General features: G+C 44.5%; 1 protein-coding gene across 1 annotated transcript in view; it reads right to left on the minus strand.

Moving 5' to 3' along the window:
- The window catches only part of frem1a (Fras1 related extracellular matrix 1a), a 29,815-nt gene extending 25,672 nt beyond the window's left edge, over positions 1–4,143 (minus strand). The window contains exons 1-4 of the mRNA XM_076087203.1: positions 3,820–4,143; positions 1,280–1,374; positions 866–1,176; positions 16–212 (exon numbers count right to left, since the gene is read on the minus strand). Coding sequence (XP_075943318.1) covers positions 16–212; positions 866–1,176; positions 1,280–1,374; positions 3,820–4,062 — 846 coding nt within the window. The 5' untranslated portion in view covers positions 4,063–4,143. The remainder of the gene's footprint in view (positions 1–15; positions 213–865; positions 1,177–1,279; positions 1,375–3,819) is intronic.
- Positions 4,144–16,869: the final 12,726 nt, after the last annotated feature.

Here is a 16,869-nt window from a genome sequence, read left to right on the forward strand (position 1 = left end):
AAACAGGTAAAGGACCTGATATGTGCTGCCACTACGGGTGTCCATGAGATCCAGTCTGATTGCGATGTAGTCAACGTCTGGAGATGGAGGGTCTCTGTGCTGATACCTCAGCCCCATCAAAAGGAAGTCATCACAGGGAATTTTGGTGAACTTCACTAGCTTCGGACCTTTCAGGCAGTCTTCAGATTTACACATTGCTCTGGCTTTATTATCTGAATAATTACACAAAAGATTTTAGATCACTTTTTGTAAAGGCAGACCAACTGGTTCCACATTTACTCTACAGAGAGAAAACTGTCTGTTGTAGCTTAAAGTGCTAAACCAAGCCATCTTTTCACCAGTAATCAGTTGCCACAGCGGTCTTTTCTTGATCCATTACCCCTTACATTACATATAAATAACATTATTCTGCCTAATCTGGACATTCTTTATTCTTTTGCAGATGACATAATTTTGGATGGGATTTAATACCAAACCTGGTGCCCCCTTTGATACCATAACAAAAATACACTGTGGCAGGCAGCCACGCCCCAATGAATCTGACCAGGACAGACAGAGAATGAAGGGATGAAACATATGCTGCACCCATTTTTACCAGGAGTGTATAACCTATCTACAAACATTTAAAGATGTTCTACAACTAGAGCATAATGCAGAGGCTGCTGGTGCAGCACATTAGGACTCAAAGCATGAAAATCACCTTTTAAAACCTTTACAAAGTTAATAACCAGCTAATAGTGTTGCTGTTATTTCTGGGTAAAATCTGTTCTTTTATTGGTGGATTGTTTCGCTATGCACTTATGGATAAGCGAGGGATGGGGATTTTTCCACCCTCGGCTGTCAGCCATGCAGTCTCATAGGTTACCTAGCTGCTGGCGTAGGTGGATGAAGCTCTCTGGCTCGTCCCCTCTTTTCATAGCTTTCTCTGGCTCTCCGGTGACCAGTTGGCCGTGGGCTGGTAGGTGGGTGTCATGGCTACTTAAATAGATGCTACACTCCAGACTAGACCTCTGCTCATAATGGAAGGACACCACATTGCCATCCACGGCATCGGAGAAGCCGTAGAATTCAGGAACCTCCAGGGATTTGGGCCCCAGCTTTATGATGCTACATTCAGGTTCCATAATGTCCACATGGAGAGAAAACACCTCCATGTATGTCTCTGTCTCTGTGAACCTGGTCAGACAAATCACAATATGATCATACTGCCACACCAGCAAGAACAGTAAAGAAAGACAATAAGCATGTTTCCCTTTTGAAGGATACCCAGGTGTTTTACCTGTATAGTCGAAGCTTGACAGTGTCCTCCTTTAACAATGGACATCCGTTATGGACGTACTTTACCTCATCAGCCAGATAGTGGCAATCAAATACCTGCAAAAATAAATAATCAAATACATGAGTGAGTTGGGACTATGGTGTGTGGAACTACCTGGACATTGCTTTGCTAGCTTCATTGTTAAAATGTAACAAGACTATGTAACTTTTGCTGGATATGACACAATTGTGGTGACAAAAAGGAGTCAGCTGACTAATATAAGTTACACAGCAATATTGATCTAAAGTTTACTAACATAAGCTAACAATAGCCTCCATAACTACAGATGAAAAATAGCCTTTTGGCTAACTCTGGCGCATTTACAGAAATGTTTTTATTAATGTGCACTGTCCCTTATCAAATAAACCAATAGATAAATAAGCGACCCAGACCAAGTAAGGCTGTAACAACTAAACACCTGAAGGTTGCAAGGTTGTATTGTAATTTAATTTTTTTCTTTGTAAGAGGACAAATTAGTTATTTCTTCTGTCAAGATGTACATAATCTTGCTGTAACATTTGAGCATGCAGTGTGTTCATGATAACAGCTTCCATTATGTTCAGACTGGAAGCCAAAATACAATTTTTTTTGTGTTTTTACGTTTTCATGAAAAAACCCACAGGGTAACAGATTTAAGACCAGATGTAAGATTTAAACTACACTCACAGGTTATTTGCCAATGAACTAAAACCAAATCAGAAACTAAAGTCATTAGTTAATTTACAGTTCTGTCATTTTGTACTTCCTAATAATGCTCAATAAGTTTGTAGAACAATGTCATTTGGTATTAATTATGGATTAAACAGAGATAGTGTCAATAGTTTTCCAGATTTTTATTTGCGATTAGTGTAATCTAGATTTCTAGTCAGAACACAGCAAGTCAACTCAACATGAAATGTGTCATTTCCACAGGCAAAAATACATATTGATATATTTGGAGAATAAAGTGTTCAATAGTTAATTGATAATGCATTTATATTTACTTGGGTTACAATGTAGCGTTACTTTAAAGGACATTTCCATTTCCCCTATAATTAAACTACATTACATTCATATTACATTTCCAGGAAACTTACTCGGAAATTATCAGGAAATTAAAGACAATTGGAATGGAACAAACAACCATTTAATTAATATCTAAGATGCATTTCCAATTGTTGTGAATCAAAGACCATTTGGCAGATGATGATACATGACTTGAGTGAATAGGATGTACTTGTATAACGCTTTTCTAGTCTTCCGACTACTCAAAGCTCTTTAACATACAACACCCTGATGACAGGGGCAATGTGCAAGGTGCCACCTGCCCATCAGGACTATCTATCATTCATACCCATTCATGCAACGCAGGAACAGCCTGCAGAGGCAATTTGGGGTTAAGTGTCCTGCCCAAAGACACATTGACATGGACTAGAGGAGCCGGGTAAATTGCAAAGAAATTTAATTTCATTGAATATTTATGCATGACTGCATAATCGGGCCATTGTAAGAAAAACAATAATAGTTACTTTGATTTAATTAAAGTCTTAAATTCAGCAGATATAACTTGGATATTCTCTGATATTAAAGTCGCAAAAGCACAAGAATTATTTTATTTATTTATTTATTGTTCTGCCAAGGAACCACATTGCTTGACTTTGTAAGGTTGAATCAAGCTCAACACACCTCAGACGCCACCGCTTGCCTGTATTACGCCGGCAGTGGATGATCTAATCAAATTTTACTTTGCAATCAGATTTAACAACAAGGAAATACTTGTGATTTTTGCCCAGAATTGCTACATTATCTCGTAAATTTGCAAGTTTTTTCTTGTAAATTTACGATTTGAATCACATAAATTCACATAAAGGTTTTCTGTAATTTTTTTAACCTATTGCCCCAATACGCATTCATATAAAGGGCTTGATTGTCACCAACTCAAATGGAACTAAACTCATATGTAAAATAATTAAATGTTGTGTGGGCTTTCTTATGGCGAATGATTTTGTATTTTTTGTATCTGATTCTGGACATTCAACGGATGACTGTATCTGTCAGCACAGACTCATTAGAGAGGAGGCGGCCTGTCAACCTGGAAAACAAAGGAAGAAGTATAGATGGGTCCCTCCACCCTCTCTTCCCTCTGAAGAGAGGGTGGAGACTGAAGACTGAAGAATAGGCTGCTGCAGACATGGAAATATATCTCCAAGCCAGGTGTGTATAGGATGAAGGGCAGACAGTAAAGGTCCGGAACAAAGCTTTCACACTTGACCTTGGCCTAATGTGCTGGGATATACAACCGTGGGATCTGAGGGCCAGTTACATTTAGTAGGGACATGATAGAATCTGCTCAATCCATCACTGAGCTCTTGTCATCATTACCACAACACTAATCATACCTTACATGGTTTCCTACATGTTCACTGTCAAACAGTGCTATGGAAGTGTAATGCATGCCTTTCATTTGGTTTTACAACACAAGGTAAACAGCCTGGAACATTGTAAAAGGGTTTTTCCTTTACCTGAGGCATGACTCTTCCCACTCGTTGAGTTATGGGCTCATTTAACACCACCTCCACCTTGCAGGCATCCTTCTGACGGGGAATATGGAACTGTAGGTCACCATCCTGGAGGTAGGCTGACTGACCCCGTTTCACCTTTACACCCTTATTGACTTTCACAAGGGACCCATGTGATGAGCAGGTCATTCCCAGCAGAAGCACTGGAAGCAAGGTCCAGGCCAGTGTTTGACCCTGTGAACCCATCGCTGTCAGGCACAAGCTGAAGTTTTCAAGCACTGGATCCAAACTAAAGCTTTCAGAAACACACTTCAATTGGAGAAGGAAGTAATCCGAGATGTCGCTCTCTTTAGAAGAAGCTTCATTTTGCTGTGGTTGTATGATTTCATTGTGGCATGAGTCTCCAAGCTTTTAACCAGTTCACATGATCGGTCAGGAGCTGTAAAGGAATTTAACAAACGTCAGTGTTTGGCATTTCTTACATGAAGAATGTCTGTTTTATTACTGTACTCTCCATCACTGTAATCTGTCCTGTGGCCTGGAAGGAAACGCAAAAAACACAGCATTCACAAAGTAAATTAAGAAAAGCAGGAACACCTCAACATTTGAGGGAACCAAATGAGGAAGTCTAAAGATATTGCATTCAAAGCAATAAAAGCTGCTTTGAGAAGAACCAAATGTAGTTTATGTTGTGACAATTGAACAAATGATGATACATGAAGAAGTCAGTGGACTGTGATTGTAAGAGATCAGGGCCATGGTTGAAAAATCTTTTTTTGTCTTTGGAAGGTTCCTAACTGGTGAATTGACCCAGAAGTATCTAAGTGGCAGCCATGATACGAGCTGCTTGAATTTTGTAAATGCTTTAGCACAGGGAACACTGGACCATCCTTTACAGATGGAAAGGAGATATGCTGTCCCACAATTCCTTGTGGCTGCAACATTAAAAGCAATTCATTTGCATGTTTTTTTTCTCACTGTTGTTTTTAGAGGTTGGAGGTAAGTACAACTGAAAAAGACATTTTTAGGCAACCAACATGTTACAATTAACTTTCATGAACTGAAAACACGTTGTGAAAGGGTTCAAGTTGTAAGACGAAAAAGCAGACAACACCTAGACCGAACAACACTGTGGTAGTGACCTGTCAATCACAAAGTAGCCCCGCCCTAAAGCATAATCTGCTTTATGGTCTATTTGTTAGGATCCCTGTCTGCTCCTAGTGTGTTCTCCTCTGTTTTTGCCCCTGTCTGTTTTGTTATTGAGGGCCATGTGCTTATGTTTTGTTTTTGTGTCAGCCTACAGTTTCCACCCCCGTGTTCCGCCCACTTCACGCCCCTCTCCTTAGATTCAGCTGTGGCTCATTCCAGTGATCGCCGCTGGCTGGCTTAAATACCTCGGCGTTTCACCGGCGCGTCGTCAGTCCGTCCAGTTACCAGTCTGGTCATGTAAGTCTGAACACGATTCAGTGAAGATCGTTATCTGTCTGTTTTTCTGTTCCTTTGCCGCTCAGCGTCGATCCCTAGAAGATCACCTGTGCCTTCTGTTTGCTGTGTCGGACCTCGGGCCTCCACACAGTCGCGCCGTCCTGTTCCTCCAGTATTGAGTGCGGTCGAGTTTCCCTCCGGAGTCTATCTGTCCCGGCCTCTTTAATTTGCTGGACAGTTAGTCTTTGTTTTTTGTTTGTTCATTCTTTGACTCCTCCTGCACATTTAAATAAAGTCTTGGCTGGAGTAAACCTGCTGTGTGTGCGTGCGTTTGGGTCTACCAACTACACTACCCCATAACAGAACGGACTGACCATTATGGACCCAGCAGCCGCAGCAGGATCTCCTCCTGCGGACCAGCTGCAGAGGGCGATCTCCACCCAGGGTGCACTCCTCGGGCAACACCATCAGGTTCTGAGGGACCTAGTGGACTCGCAGCGTTCTATCGGGTCCCAGGTAGCGGAGATAGGAAGTCTGCTGCAGGACATCACGCTGCGCCATTCTCCTCCCCCGGAGCCGGTCCCTGGGGACTCATCCAGCACCCGTGAGTCTTTCGTTCCCTCACCTGTGCCCTTTGATGGAGCGTCCGGGGAATATTGAGGGTTCACGCTCCAGTGTGGATTTGTTTTTAACCAGCAACCCCGCACATTTGCTTCAGACAATGCCAAGGTGGCCTTTACGGTGGGGTTGCTGGCGCTAAGATATTCACAAAGCTGGACCTCCGCAATGCATATCATCTGGTCCAAATTCGCGAGGGAGACGAATGGAAGACGGCCTTTAACACACTCTTGGAACACTTTGAATATCTGGTGATGCCGTTTGGATTAACTAATGCCCCTGCTGTTTTTCAAGCACTGGTTAATGACGTCCTCCGCGACTTCCTCAACCGGTTCGTTTTTGTGTATATTGACGACATTCTCATCTTCTCCCTGAATCCCCAGGAGCACACTAACCATGTCCGCCAGGTTCTGCAACGACTGTTGGAGAATCAGCTCTTCATTAAGGCTGAGAAGTGCGAGTTCCACGTTACGTCAGTGCAGTTCCTGGGCGTCTTCATTGAGGGGGGTCAGGTGAGAAAGGACCCCGAGAAGGTTAAAGCCGTAACGAAGTGGCCGGTGCCCGCCTCACGAAAGAAGCTCCAGCAGTTTCTGGGGTTCGCTAATTTCTACCGACGGTTCATCCGGGACTACAGCCGAACGGCAGAACCGATGACGCGACTCGCCTCCTCCAAGGTGCCTTTTTCATGAACCCCAGAGGCCGACAAGGCTTTTCGTGCCCTCAAGGAGCAGTTCGCCTTGGCTCCAATCCTGATCCACCTAGACGAGACACGCCAGTTTGTCGTCGAGGCGGACGCCTCGGACACCGGAGTCAGAGCCGTACTGTCCCAGCGGTCAGCTTCCGACTCTAAGCTCGATCCTTGTGCTTTCTTCTCCCGTAGACTTTCCCCGGCGGAGAGAAACTACGATGTAGGCGACCGAGAGCTGTTGGCTGTCAAGTTAGCCTTGGAGGAGTGGAGGCACTGGCTGGAGGGATCGGTGCTCCCCTTTATCGTTTGGACCGACCACCGAAATCTGGAGTATATCCATACGGTGAGACGCCTCAATTCTCACCAGGCCCGCTGGGCTTTGTTCTTCGCCCGGTTCAATTTCACCATCACCTATCGGCCCGGCCACAAGAACACCAAGCCGGACGCACTCTCCCGTCAGTTTGCCCCGGAAGAGGGAGACGCTACTCCCGACACCATCCTGCCTGCCTCGTACGTGCTCGGTGCTGTCACCTGGGAGATCGAGAGGGTGGTACGTGAGGCCCAGCACACCCAACCTGACCCCGGAGGGGGCCCTCCGAATCGTCTGTTTGTTCCTCCGTCCGTCCGCCCCCAAGTCCTGCGGTGGGCCCACGACTCCCGTCTCTCTGGTCACCCGGCATCCGCCGGACTATAGACTGGCTCCGGCGCACCTTTTGGTGGCCGTCCCTCGAAGAGGAGACCCGTACGTATGTGCGGGCCTGCACTACGTGCGCCCGGAACAAGGCCTCGCACCGACCCCCCCCCCCCCCCATGGGGTTACTACGACCACTCCCTGTTCCACAACGTCCGTGGTCCCACATCGCAGTGGATTTCGTAACTGGTCTCTCCCCATCAAACGGTGACACCGTCATTCTGACTGTGGTAGACCGGTTCTCAAAGGCGGCTCACTTCATTCCCCTGCCCAAGCTTCCATCGGCCAGGGAGACCGCTGACCTACTAGTCCAACACGTCATTAGGCTTCATGGCATTCCTGCGAACATAGTCTCGGACCGTGGCCCGCAGTTCTCATCCCAATTATGGAAGGCATTCTGTCACACCCTTGGCGCCACGGCCAGTCTCTCCTCGGGATTCCATCCGCAAACTAACGGCCAGACGGAGAGGCTGAACCAGGAGCTCGAGGCCATCCTCAGGTGTGTGACCGCCACTAATCCCTCCTCTTGGAGCCATCACCTCCCGTGGGTTGAGTACGCCCACAATTCCCACACGTCAACTGCCACCGGACTGTCTCCTTTTGAGGCCTCCTTGGGTTATCAGCCTCCCCTGTTCCCTAGCCAGGAGGTCGAGGTGGCAGTTCCGTCAGTCCAACACAATGCCCGTCATTCTAGACGGGTGTGGAGAGAGACTCGGGTGGCTCTGCTCCGCACGGCAGAGCAGAATAAGAGTGGTGGATCGGCGTCGTGTCCCAGCTCCAGCCTACCGTATTGGACAATCGGTTTGGCTTTCGACCAGGGACATCCCCCTACGCACCGAGTCAAGGAAGCTCTCTCCCAGATATGTCAGCCCCTTTCCCATCAATCCAGTAGCGGTCAAACTGCAGTTGCCTCGCTCCATGAGGATTCACCCGGTGTTTCATGTCTCCCTCCTCAAGCCTGTTGTCTCCAGTCCCCTAAATCCTCTGCCAGAACCCCCTCCACCCCTCCCACCCCCGACTCTTCGAGGGGGGCCCCGTCTACACGGTCAATCGCCTCCTGGATGTCCGCCGTCGAGGTAGGGGGTTTCAGTACCTGGTGGACTGGGAGGGTTATGGACCAGAGGAGCGGTGGCTGGGTGTCGCGATCCCGGATCTTTGACCCGGGGCTCATACGCGACTACCACTGACAGAACCCGGTAAACCAGGCGGTTCGCCAAGAGGCTCCCATTGAGGGGGGGAGGGGGGTACTGTTAGGATCCCTGTCTGCTCCTGGTGTGTTCTCCTCTGTTTTTGCCCCTGTCTGTTTTGTTATTGAGGGCCATGTGCTTATGTTTTGTTTTTGTGTCAGCCTACAGTTTCCACCCCCGTGTTCCGCCCACTTCACGCCCCTCTCCTTAGATTCAGCTGTGGCTCATTCCAGTGATCGCCGCTGGCTGGCTTAAATACCTCGGCGTTTCACCGGCGCATCGTCAGTCCGCCCGGTTACCAGTCTGGTCACGTAAGTCTGAACACGATTCAGTGAAGATCGTTATCTGTTTGTTTTTCTGTTCCTTTGCCGCTCAGCGTCGATCCCTGGAAGATCACCTGTGCCTTCTGTTTGCTGTGTCGGACCTCGGGTCTCCACACAGTCGCGCCGTCCTGTTCCTCCAGTATTGAGTGCGGTCGAGTTTCCCTCCCGACTCCGGTGGAGAAAGAGGAGTGACTTTAATTTGCTGGACAGTTAGTCTTTGTTTTTAGTTTGTTCATTCTTTGACTCCTCCTGCACATTTAAATAAAGTCTTGGCTGGAGTAAACCTGCTGTGCATGCATTTGGGTCTACCAACTACACTATCCCATTACACTATTTGACTCTAAATGGACCATAATTTAATAAATGAACATCGTGCTGTATTGAAGAAGACTTGAAACTAGAATCATGTTTAAAATGTTTACTGAGGGAATATATTTGTACGATAGAAGTACGGTCAGACCTTTTTTTTGCAACCAGAGTCGCCCCCTGATGGCCATTTGATAGAAGTCAAGCAACAATGCTGCATGACAACAGCCTAAAATGTAAAATTGTTGTACATTACTTTTGAACAGCAATGATTTTTCGGCCAGCTTCAGGCATGTTTTTTGTTGACTGTGTAACTTGCTCTGTGGTCAGCTTGTCAGGAAATATGTTCATTACAAACAAATGTTGGCCTTTCCCTGAGCCCCAACAGGCTCTCTGTCGTAATGACATGATGTTACGCAATGAACTTTGACCTTTTTATGGAGTCACCCTCCACATAGGCCTTTCCACTACAGGAGACTTCCATTTTCTGCTCGAGTTACCATACTTATTAATAGCAGTAGGGGACAGAAGTGCTATATCACCATCTATTAAAACTCTCTTTAATATAACCTAATTGCAAAACAAGGGGAGCAATTTAAGACTCAATCATAGCCTGCTTTCATGCTATTTACTGTTTTGCTGCTGGCTCTTAGTGCTTCATTTCTCCTCTCTTCTTGTAGATCAATACAGTTTCAACTTATCTCACCTTATATCCCACTGAGGATATGTAGAGTAGCTGTTTTGTATTTGAAAACAGGCTTCAGATGTCAAACGGCTACATTCCTTGAACACTTGTCTAGGACACCTACCACAGACCTCACACAGCAAGCACCTTGAACAGAGGAGCACCTTATAATCAGCCTCTGCTTTAGGGAACATGTTATAGCTTGTCCCCATGAACAATGCTTGTTTGGAGAGCTGGTAAGATCATGTTCAAGGAGCTGAGTGCAAAAGCACGATATCAAAAGGTCACAACCCCTTTTCACATGGTAGCAAAGAGTTGTCTCTGTGTCCACCAGGGATGGGGACTTGGACATGGACTCAAGTCCAATTTACGTCGCACACACAGTGACTTTAGACTTTCCTTTGACTATAGCAAAAAAAGATGTGTGAGCATCTCCGGGTTTGAGAGACTAAAGGTATGTGTACAGTAGATCATAGGCTGTCATTGGAGACGAAGTGTAACTAAACAATACAGATCTACTGTAACTGTTAAAGAAAATATTAGTTATTATTGCATGCCAAATATTTAACGTTCGTCTATATCCATACAGTTATTGTTTTACATTGTGTTTTTTTTGTATTACATTGTAACATGTTAAAAGAGATCATTTACCAACAACAAATAAATGCTGATACTGTATGCTAATAGATAAAAAAGTGGTGATACAGCACAGGCTTTGATTTCCTCAGATATAGCCATGCAGTGTTCTAAGCAGCCCTGATGACATTCAGCAGATAATAGAACGTTTATTACAACCAGTAGAGATTTCAGACTTGTGATCAAAGATTCAATACCTAACTTGGTCTCTAGATCAAAGACTTGAGACCTGACATAGACTTTCATAAAACAACTTGTCAGCATCTCTGGTGTCCACCTGATGAATATAAGTCCAACTGTCACTCTCTTTTCAGCTCTGTTTTGATCTCCACCAACTCCTGAAAAACATCTGTCTCTTAAGCTGCTCCACTTTGTTCACCAGGTAGAGTCCAGAGGGTTCATCAGGGTTTTATACCTGAACACAGCTGCCTGCTGCTGCTGGAAACCAGGTTGATGAGAGTGGTAAACCAAAAGAGTCCAGTCGTAAAACAATAGGCTAAAAGAGGCTAAAACGCTCCATAGATGTGAGGGGAACTGCAGAGTTTGGTGATAATTCTTCACATTACACATGATTATTGTACATAGTTATATTGTATATTGTATACATCGTTAAAATAAAGATACTGATTAGTGCAACAATTCTTGTCTGCACTTTGACATTATGATCAGAATTAGTACCACAGTTAATAAACTGGTTGAAAGTATAGTAAAGATTACAAGCATTTAGGTTTAGCTACTGTTGTCAGTGTATTTATTTTCAGATACTAACAGCAGTCATTCACTATATTGCCAGAAGTATGTGGACAGTGGTCTGTGGGTCTGTTTTTCACAGTTTGGTCTTATAGTGCAATAGAGAGACATCTTGTATACAGTTATATTATCCAACTTTGTGTCAATGGTTTTGCTTTGGTCCTGTCCTGTTTCAACATGACAATGCCCCCGTGCACAAAACCAGTTCCTTGAAGAAAGGATTTTCCCAGTTTTGTGTGGCAGAACTTGTCTGATTTGCACAGAGTCCTGGCCTTCGCCCACAATTTTTGGGATGAGCTGGAATACCAGCTGAGAGCCAGGCCTTATAACTCAATATCAGTGTTGGACCTCACTTTTCATATCTTTTCATGTCACAATGAAATCAAATTTTAAACAGCCAGTCAGATGAAGGAAAAAATGATGAGCCGTTTCTCTGTACTATTCTACACCAGCCGCATGCAGCTTTGTGAGTACTGCGATGTAGAGCAAACCAAGGTCCAACTGCATGCCAGAGCTGAGTGTGGATCACATTTTAGCAGATAACACCCAGTCCAGCATTGTGTCACAGTAAATGAGTGCATGTCACTGATATGAGTGTAACAGCACAAAGGCCTCACTAATCTGTCCTGTTAAAGATTTGAACAACCCACTGACTGATGTGAGCCCCAGTGGTGAGGCTGCAGACGGGAGGTGGGAGTGCTGGGAAAGGTCCTAATGTTAAGCCGCCTGGAGCACTCTGTGGGTCCTGTCCCTGTTTGCAGTTGATCCTTTTCCTGTTTTGGCAGAGCTTCACATTACAGTTGCTATAGAATATAATGTCAACAAGATGCATCCAGGGAAGCCATCCCATTTCCTGAGGTGTTGTGGATTTAGGTCCAAGATAGATGGGCAAAGACCATCAACTTCCCCCCGCATGTCAGGAGTGAACTGTTTTCTTTACTGACATGTCATTCAGGGTGGGCTCAGCATCTGCTGAGTGTCAGAGCCAGCAGGTCTAATGACAGGCTGGATTTACATTGCCATAAGCTTGTGGTGCGTAGTACAACATGCACTCCCTAATTCAGAGACTAAAACAAACATCAGTGTTGTGGCACCACTCTCTCCAGCTCATTCACTCTTAAAGGGGAACTCCACAGATTTAACACGGAAAGGTCAGTTTACACATCATGAGGAGTTCTGCTCATCCTGTGAAAACAGTTGCATAATGTCTTCTGTGGAGAATTCATTTGGTTATAGAGTAACCAATGACACTCTTTTGTGTCAAGTTTGTACTGTTGACCAAAAATACCTTAGTGGGAGCGTAGAACCGAGAGGTTAGAAAGAGTTGACGAAGAGTTCAAAATAATTTTTACAAATGTACATAATCTGGCTTCAATTCCAGATGATGGCTGGTTTATCTCCAGGCGGCAACCTCCAGCTCTAAAGAAATATAGCCAATGTGAAGGTGCCTTCAACCTGCATCACTTCTATAAAGTAGGGTATGCTTTAGGGCGGGGCTTACTGTGATTGACAGGCTGCTACCAGAGCCGTATACGGTGTCCCTACATCACTCCTCCGCATCCAAATATGGTCACTTCCACTCACTGGTTGCAAAAACCAAGATGACGCAACCAAAATGCCAAATTTGAGGCTTCAAGACCGCTGTCCACAAACCAATGGGTGACATCAAGACTACTACATCCACTTCTTATAAACACATTCTGCATGGTAGCCCCTGCCATCAGTCAGCCACTTACTAAAGGCTGTGCCATCAGTAAATGGGAGCAATTTTGGGTTAAATCTCTTGCTCAAGGACACATTGGTATGGACTGGAGGAGCCAAAGATTGCACCACCGATCTTTCTATTGCCTCAAATCTGAACCACAGCCGCCCAACATGCTGCCCAGGCATGAAGGGTCTATCCAATAAGTTCCATTATGTAGCATACAGCTATACAGTATATTAGGGACTGAAAGTTTGGATACCTCAGCATCTGCTGCTAAAAATGTTGGCCATTCTCTATAAAAATCTAGGGGGGGGGGGGGGGGGGGACACATACCAGCTGGGAAAATCAGAACATGTGCCTTCTGTTTGTTTTCACAAAAGCCAAGCTAAGGATAATAATCAACAGTCATGAAGGTCAAATAACATCTTATAATTCCATCCTCATGATCAGTAACCCTTTCCTTTCCCAAAGCACAAACCAGTGATGAACACAAAGCACACAGCTACGAGGGAATGTGATTCGTCATGTAACAAGTGGCTTCGCTCCACAGCTGGGAATGTCTACTACATCCATTCACAGCTTCTTCTTCTAATCTTAATAATGACAGGGTCCTTAGCAGCCAGCAATTTTCAAAGAAAGACGAGCCATCGGGGAAGAGGAAGGCATTCTGCTGAAAACATGAAGGAATAACATTTGGCTCCCGTCCAGCAGCAAAGTCCTGGGTGTGCAACAGAAAGCCATAAAAAAGCCTCCAAATACTCCCTAAATGCCAGAAACAATAGCTGTGTATCTGATGAATGAGTGAAAGTGCAGTTTGGAGCACCGGTGCATGTTACAAAGAGTAAGTATGTGCAGTTTAAAAATGTATTTCCTTTTAAATACGCCATCTCTGAAAACCAGATTGCTTACATGTATATCTGGCTGTGATCATTAAATAGCATGTACTGACATTTTGACTGTAAGAGACAGATTTATCATCAAAATGATACTTTGTGAGGAGACAGGTGAGAGAAACACAAACAAACGTTGCAAATCAAAGTCATCAGGAAGAAAATGACCTAAAAAAAGGAGGATGAAGAAGAAAATGACATCCAAGCAAACTTCTTATTATGTTGCTGAAGAGGAAAAGTCCCCAGCGGAGATCTCCACATACATTAAGACATGTCCTTACCTGATCTGCAAACATCTAGCGCTTCTTCTTCTTCCCTACCTGTCTGCTCTCCTCTGCTTTCAACTGCAACTCCCTCATTGACAGAATGCTGCTTGCTCCTCAGCGACAAACTCCACCCACAAGAGAGTGAGATGAGTAGGGGGGGACGGAGGGAGGGACAGAGACCAAGGACGCCTTCCTCCTCTTGTTGCTGCTGCTGTGGGATCAGCAATCGGAGCGGAAAAACCAAAAGACAAACACTCTGAGCTCTGAGATCAAAGTCTTGTCCAAAGTGCCCGGTGGTTTAAGGAGCAGCTTTGTCATTAGTGAACAGAAAGGGGCAAAGATAAAAGGCTAAACAGCGCACTAATGTGAGGAAAACAGCAAGGGAGAGAAAATGGACCTCATGTTGGCCTACTCCTCTATTAAAGGATACACATCCTGTAAAGCCAGAGACAGTTGTTGGACCAAGACATGTAAAAACACAATGATTGTGTGAAATCAAATTAAAATCTTCAGTTATATTATATATTTGGTCTTCTTATTAAGCCAGCGCAAACCCAGCATTGGGGGTCTGATCCAGGGGGCTTTATGTCAGGGGACTGATGTCAAGGGTCTGGGGGGGAATTCCCCGACTCTCTGCAGAATCAGCAAACTTTCGGTTGATGCCATTGCACAAGTATGCTAGTAGCTACAGCTAACTGAAGGTCTGTCTGCCACTTTGAATTTAGTCCAATAAAGAAACTATGAAAACTTACACTGACCGTACAGATGGCTGACATATACAGTTGTGTGAAAAAGTGTTTGCCCCCTTCCTGATTTCTTATTTTTTTGCATGTTTGTCACACTTAAATGTTTCAGATCATCAAACACATTTAAATGTTAGACAAAGATAACACAAGTAAACACAAAATGCAGTTTTTAAATGAAGGTTTTTATTATTAAGGGGGAAAAAAATCCAAACCTACATGGCCCTGTGTGAAAAAGTGATTGCCCCCTAAACCTAATAACTGGTTGGGCCACCCTTAGCAGCAACAACTGCAATCAAGCGTTTGCGATAACTGGCAATGAGTCTTTTACAGCGCTGTAGAGGAATTTTGGCCCACTCATCTTTGCAGAATTGTTGTAATTCAGCCACATTGGAGGGTTTTCGAGCATGAACCGCCTTTTTAAGGTCATGCCACAGCATCTCAATCGGATTCAGGTCGGGACTTTGACTAGGCCACTCCAAAGTCTTCATTTTGTTTTTCTTAAGCCATTCAGAGGTGGACTTGCTGGTGTGTTTTGGATCATTGTCCTGCTGCAGAACCCAAGTGCGCTTCAGCTTGAGGTCACGAACAGATGGCCGGACATTCTCCTTCAGGATTTTTTGGTAGACAGCAGAATTCATGGTTCCATTTACCACAGCAAGTCTTCCAGGTCCTGAAGCAGCAAAACAGCCCCAGACCATCACACTACCACCACCATATGTTACTGTTGGTATGATGTTCCTTTTCTGAAATGCCGTGTTACTTTTACACCAGATGTAATGGGACATACACCTTCCAAAAAGTTCAACTTTTGTCTCGTCAGTCCACAGAGTATTTTCCCAAAAGTCTTGGGGATCATCAAGATGTTTTCTGGCAAAACTGAGACGAGCCTTTATGTTCTTTTTGCTCAGCAGTGGTTTTCGTCTTGGAACTCTGCCATGCAGGCCATTTTTGCCCAGTCTCTTTCTTATGGTGGAGTCATGAACACTGACCTTAATTGAGGCAAGTGAGGCCTGCAGTTCTTTGCTGCTAAGGGTGGCCCAACCAGTTATTAGGTTTAGGGGGCAATCACTTTTTCACACAGGGCCATGTAGGTTTGGATTTTTTTTCCCCCTTAATAATAAAAACCTTCATTTAAAAACTGCATTTTGTGTTTACTTGTGTTATCTTTGTCTAACATTTAAATGTGTTTGATGATCTGAAACATTTAAGTGTGACAAACATGCAAAAAAATAAGAAATCAGGAAGGGGGCAAACACTTTTTCACACAACTGTACATAAACTATAGGTGAAGGCCACACATTAAGATTATAAAATAACATATTGTATATTCTTGCCCTGCTATAAGTTAGTTGTTGGCTTTTTGTTTTTTCATAACTGATGACTGTAAATGTAGATTGTATGGATCCAGTACTAGAGGTGAAATGCTGCCCCCTATTAGTTTGGAGCTTGTGGCCAGATATTACACATTACACCTGAAGAACAGACTTCATGCAGCAAAGGACTGCAGGTTGGATTTGAACATGTGCTGCCGCAGTAAGGACTCTTCATCTTGTTGTTTGGCAACCAGTGAATGCAAGTGACCATATTTGGACTGTGGAGGAGTGATGCCGTGGTCAAGGCGCCGTATACGGCTCTGGTAGCGACCTGTCAAACCCAAGGTAACCCGGCCTAAAGCATTCCCTGCTTTAGGGTCTATTTTACTCTGAATGGGACCATAATTGTTTTGGTATTGAACATCATTCTGTATCGAAGAAGACTTGAAACTAGAGATTGAGACCATAAACTCATGTTTACAATGTTTACTGAGGTAATAAATCAAGAGAGAAGTAGAGTCGTTTTCTCATAGACTTCTATACAACCAGAGGATTCGCCCCCTGGTGGACATTAGAGAGAATGCAAGAAAACAACTAACGTCATCAGACACTTGTTGTATTACAATCAATTCCAGTATGCTGCTTAGAGGGATCACAGGGACAGGCTCCTCTGCCGACAGCAGGGAGCTAAACTACTAACGTTAACAGAGGTCGCGTAGACTTGCATGATGTGCTTAAGCTGTACTCAGTAAAAATATGCATTGGGCAAAGGTGAATTATAATAACACTATTATGTGTTCAAATGTAATTAGATGTTTTTGGTG

The sequence above is a fragment of the Anarhichas minor genome, unplaced genomic scaffold, assembly GCF_050575085.1.
Source record: "Anarhichas minor isolate MPS153535 unplaced genomic scaffold, ASM5057508v1 ptg000009l, whole genome shotgun sequence".
Lineage (NCBI taxonomy): Eukaryota > Metazoa > Chordata > Actinopteri > Perciformes > Anarhichadidae > Anarhichas > Anarhichas minor.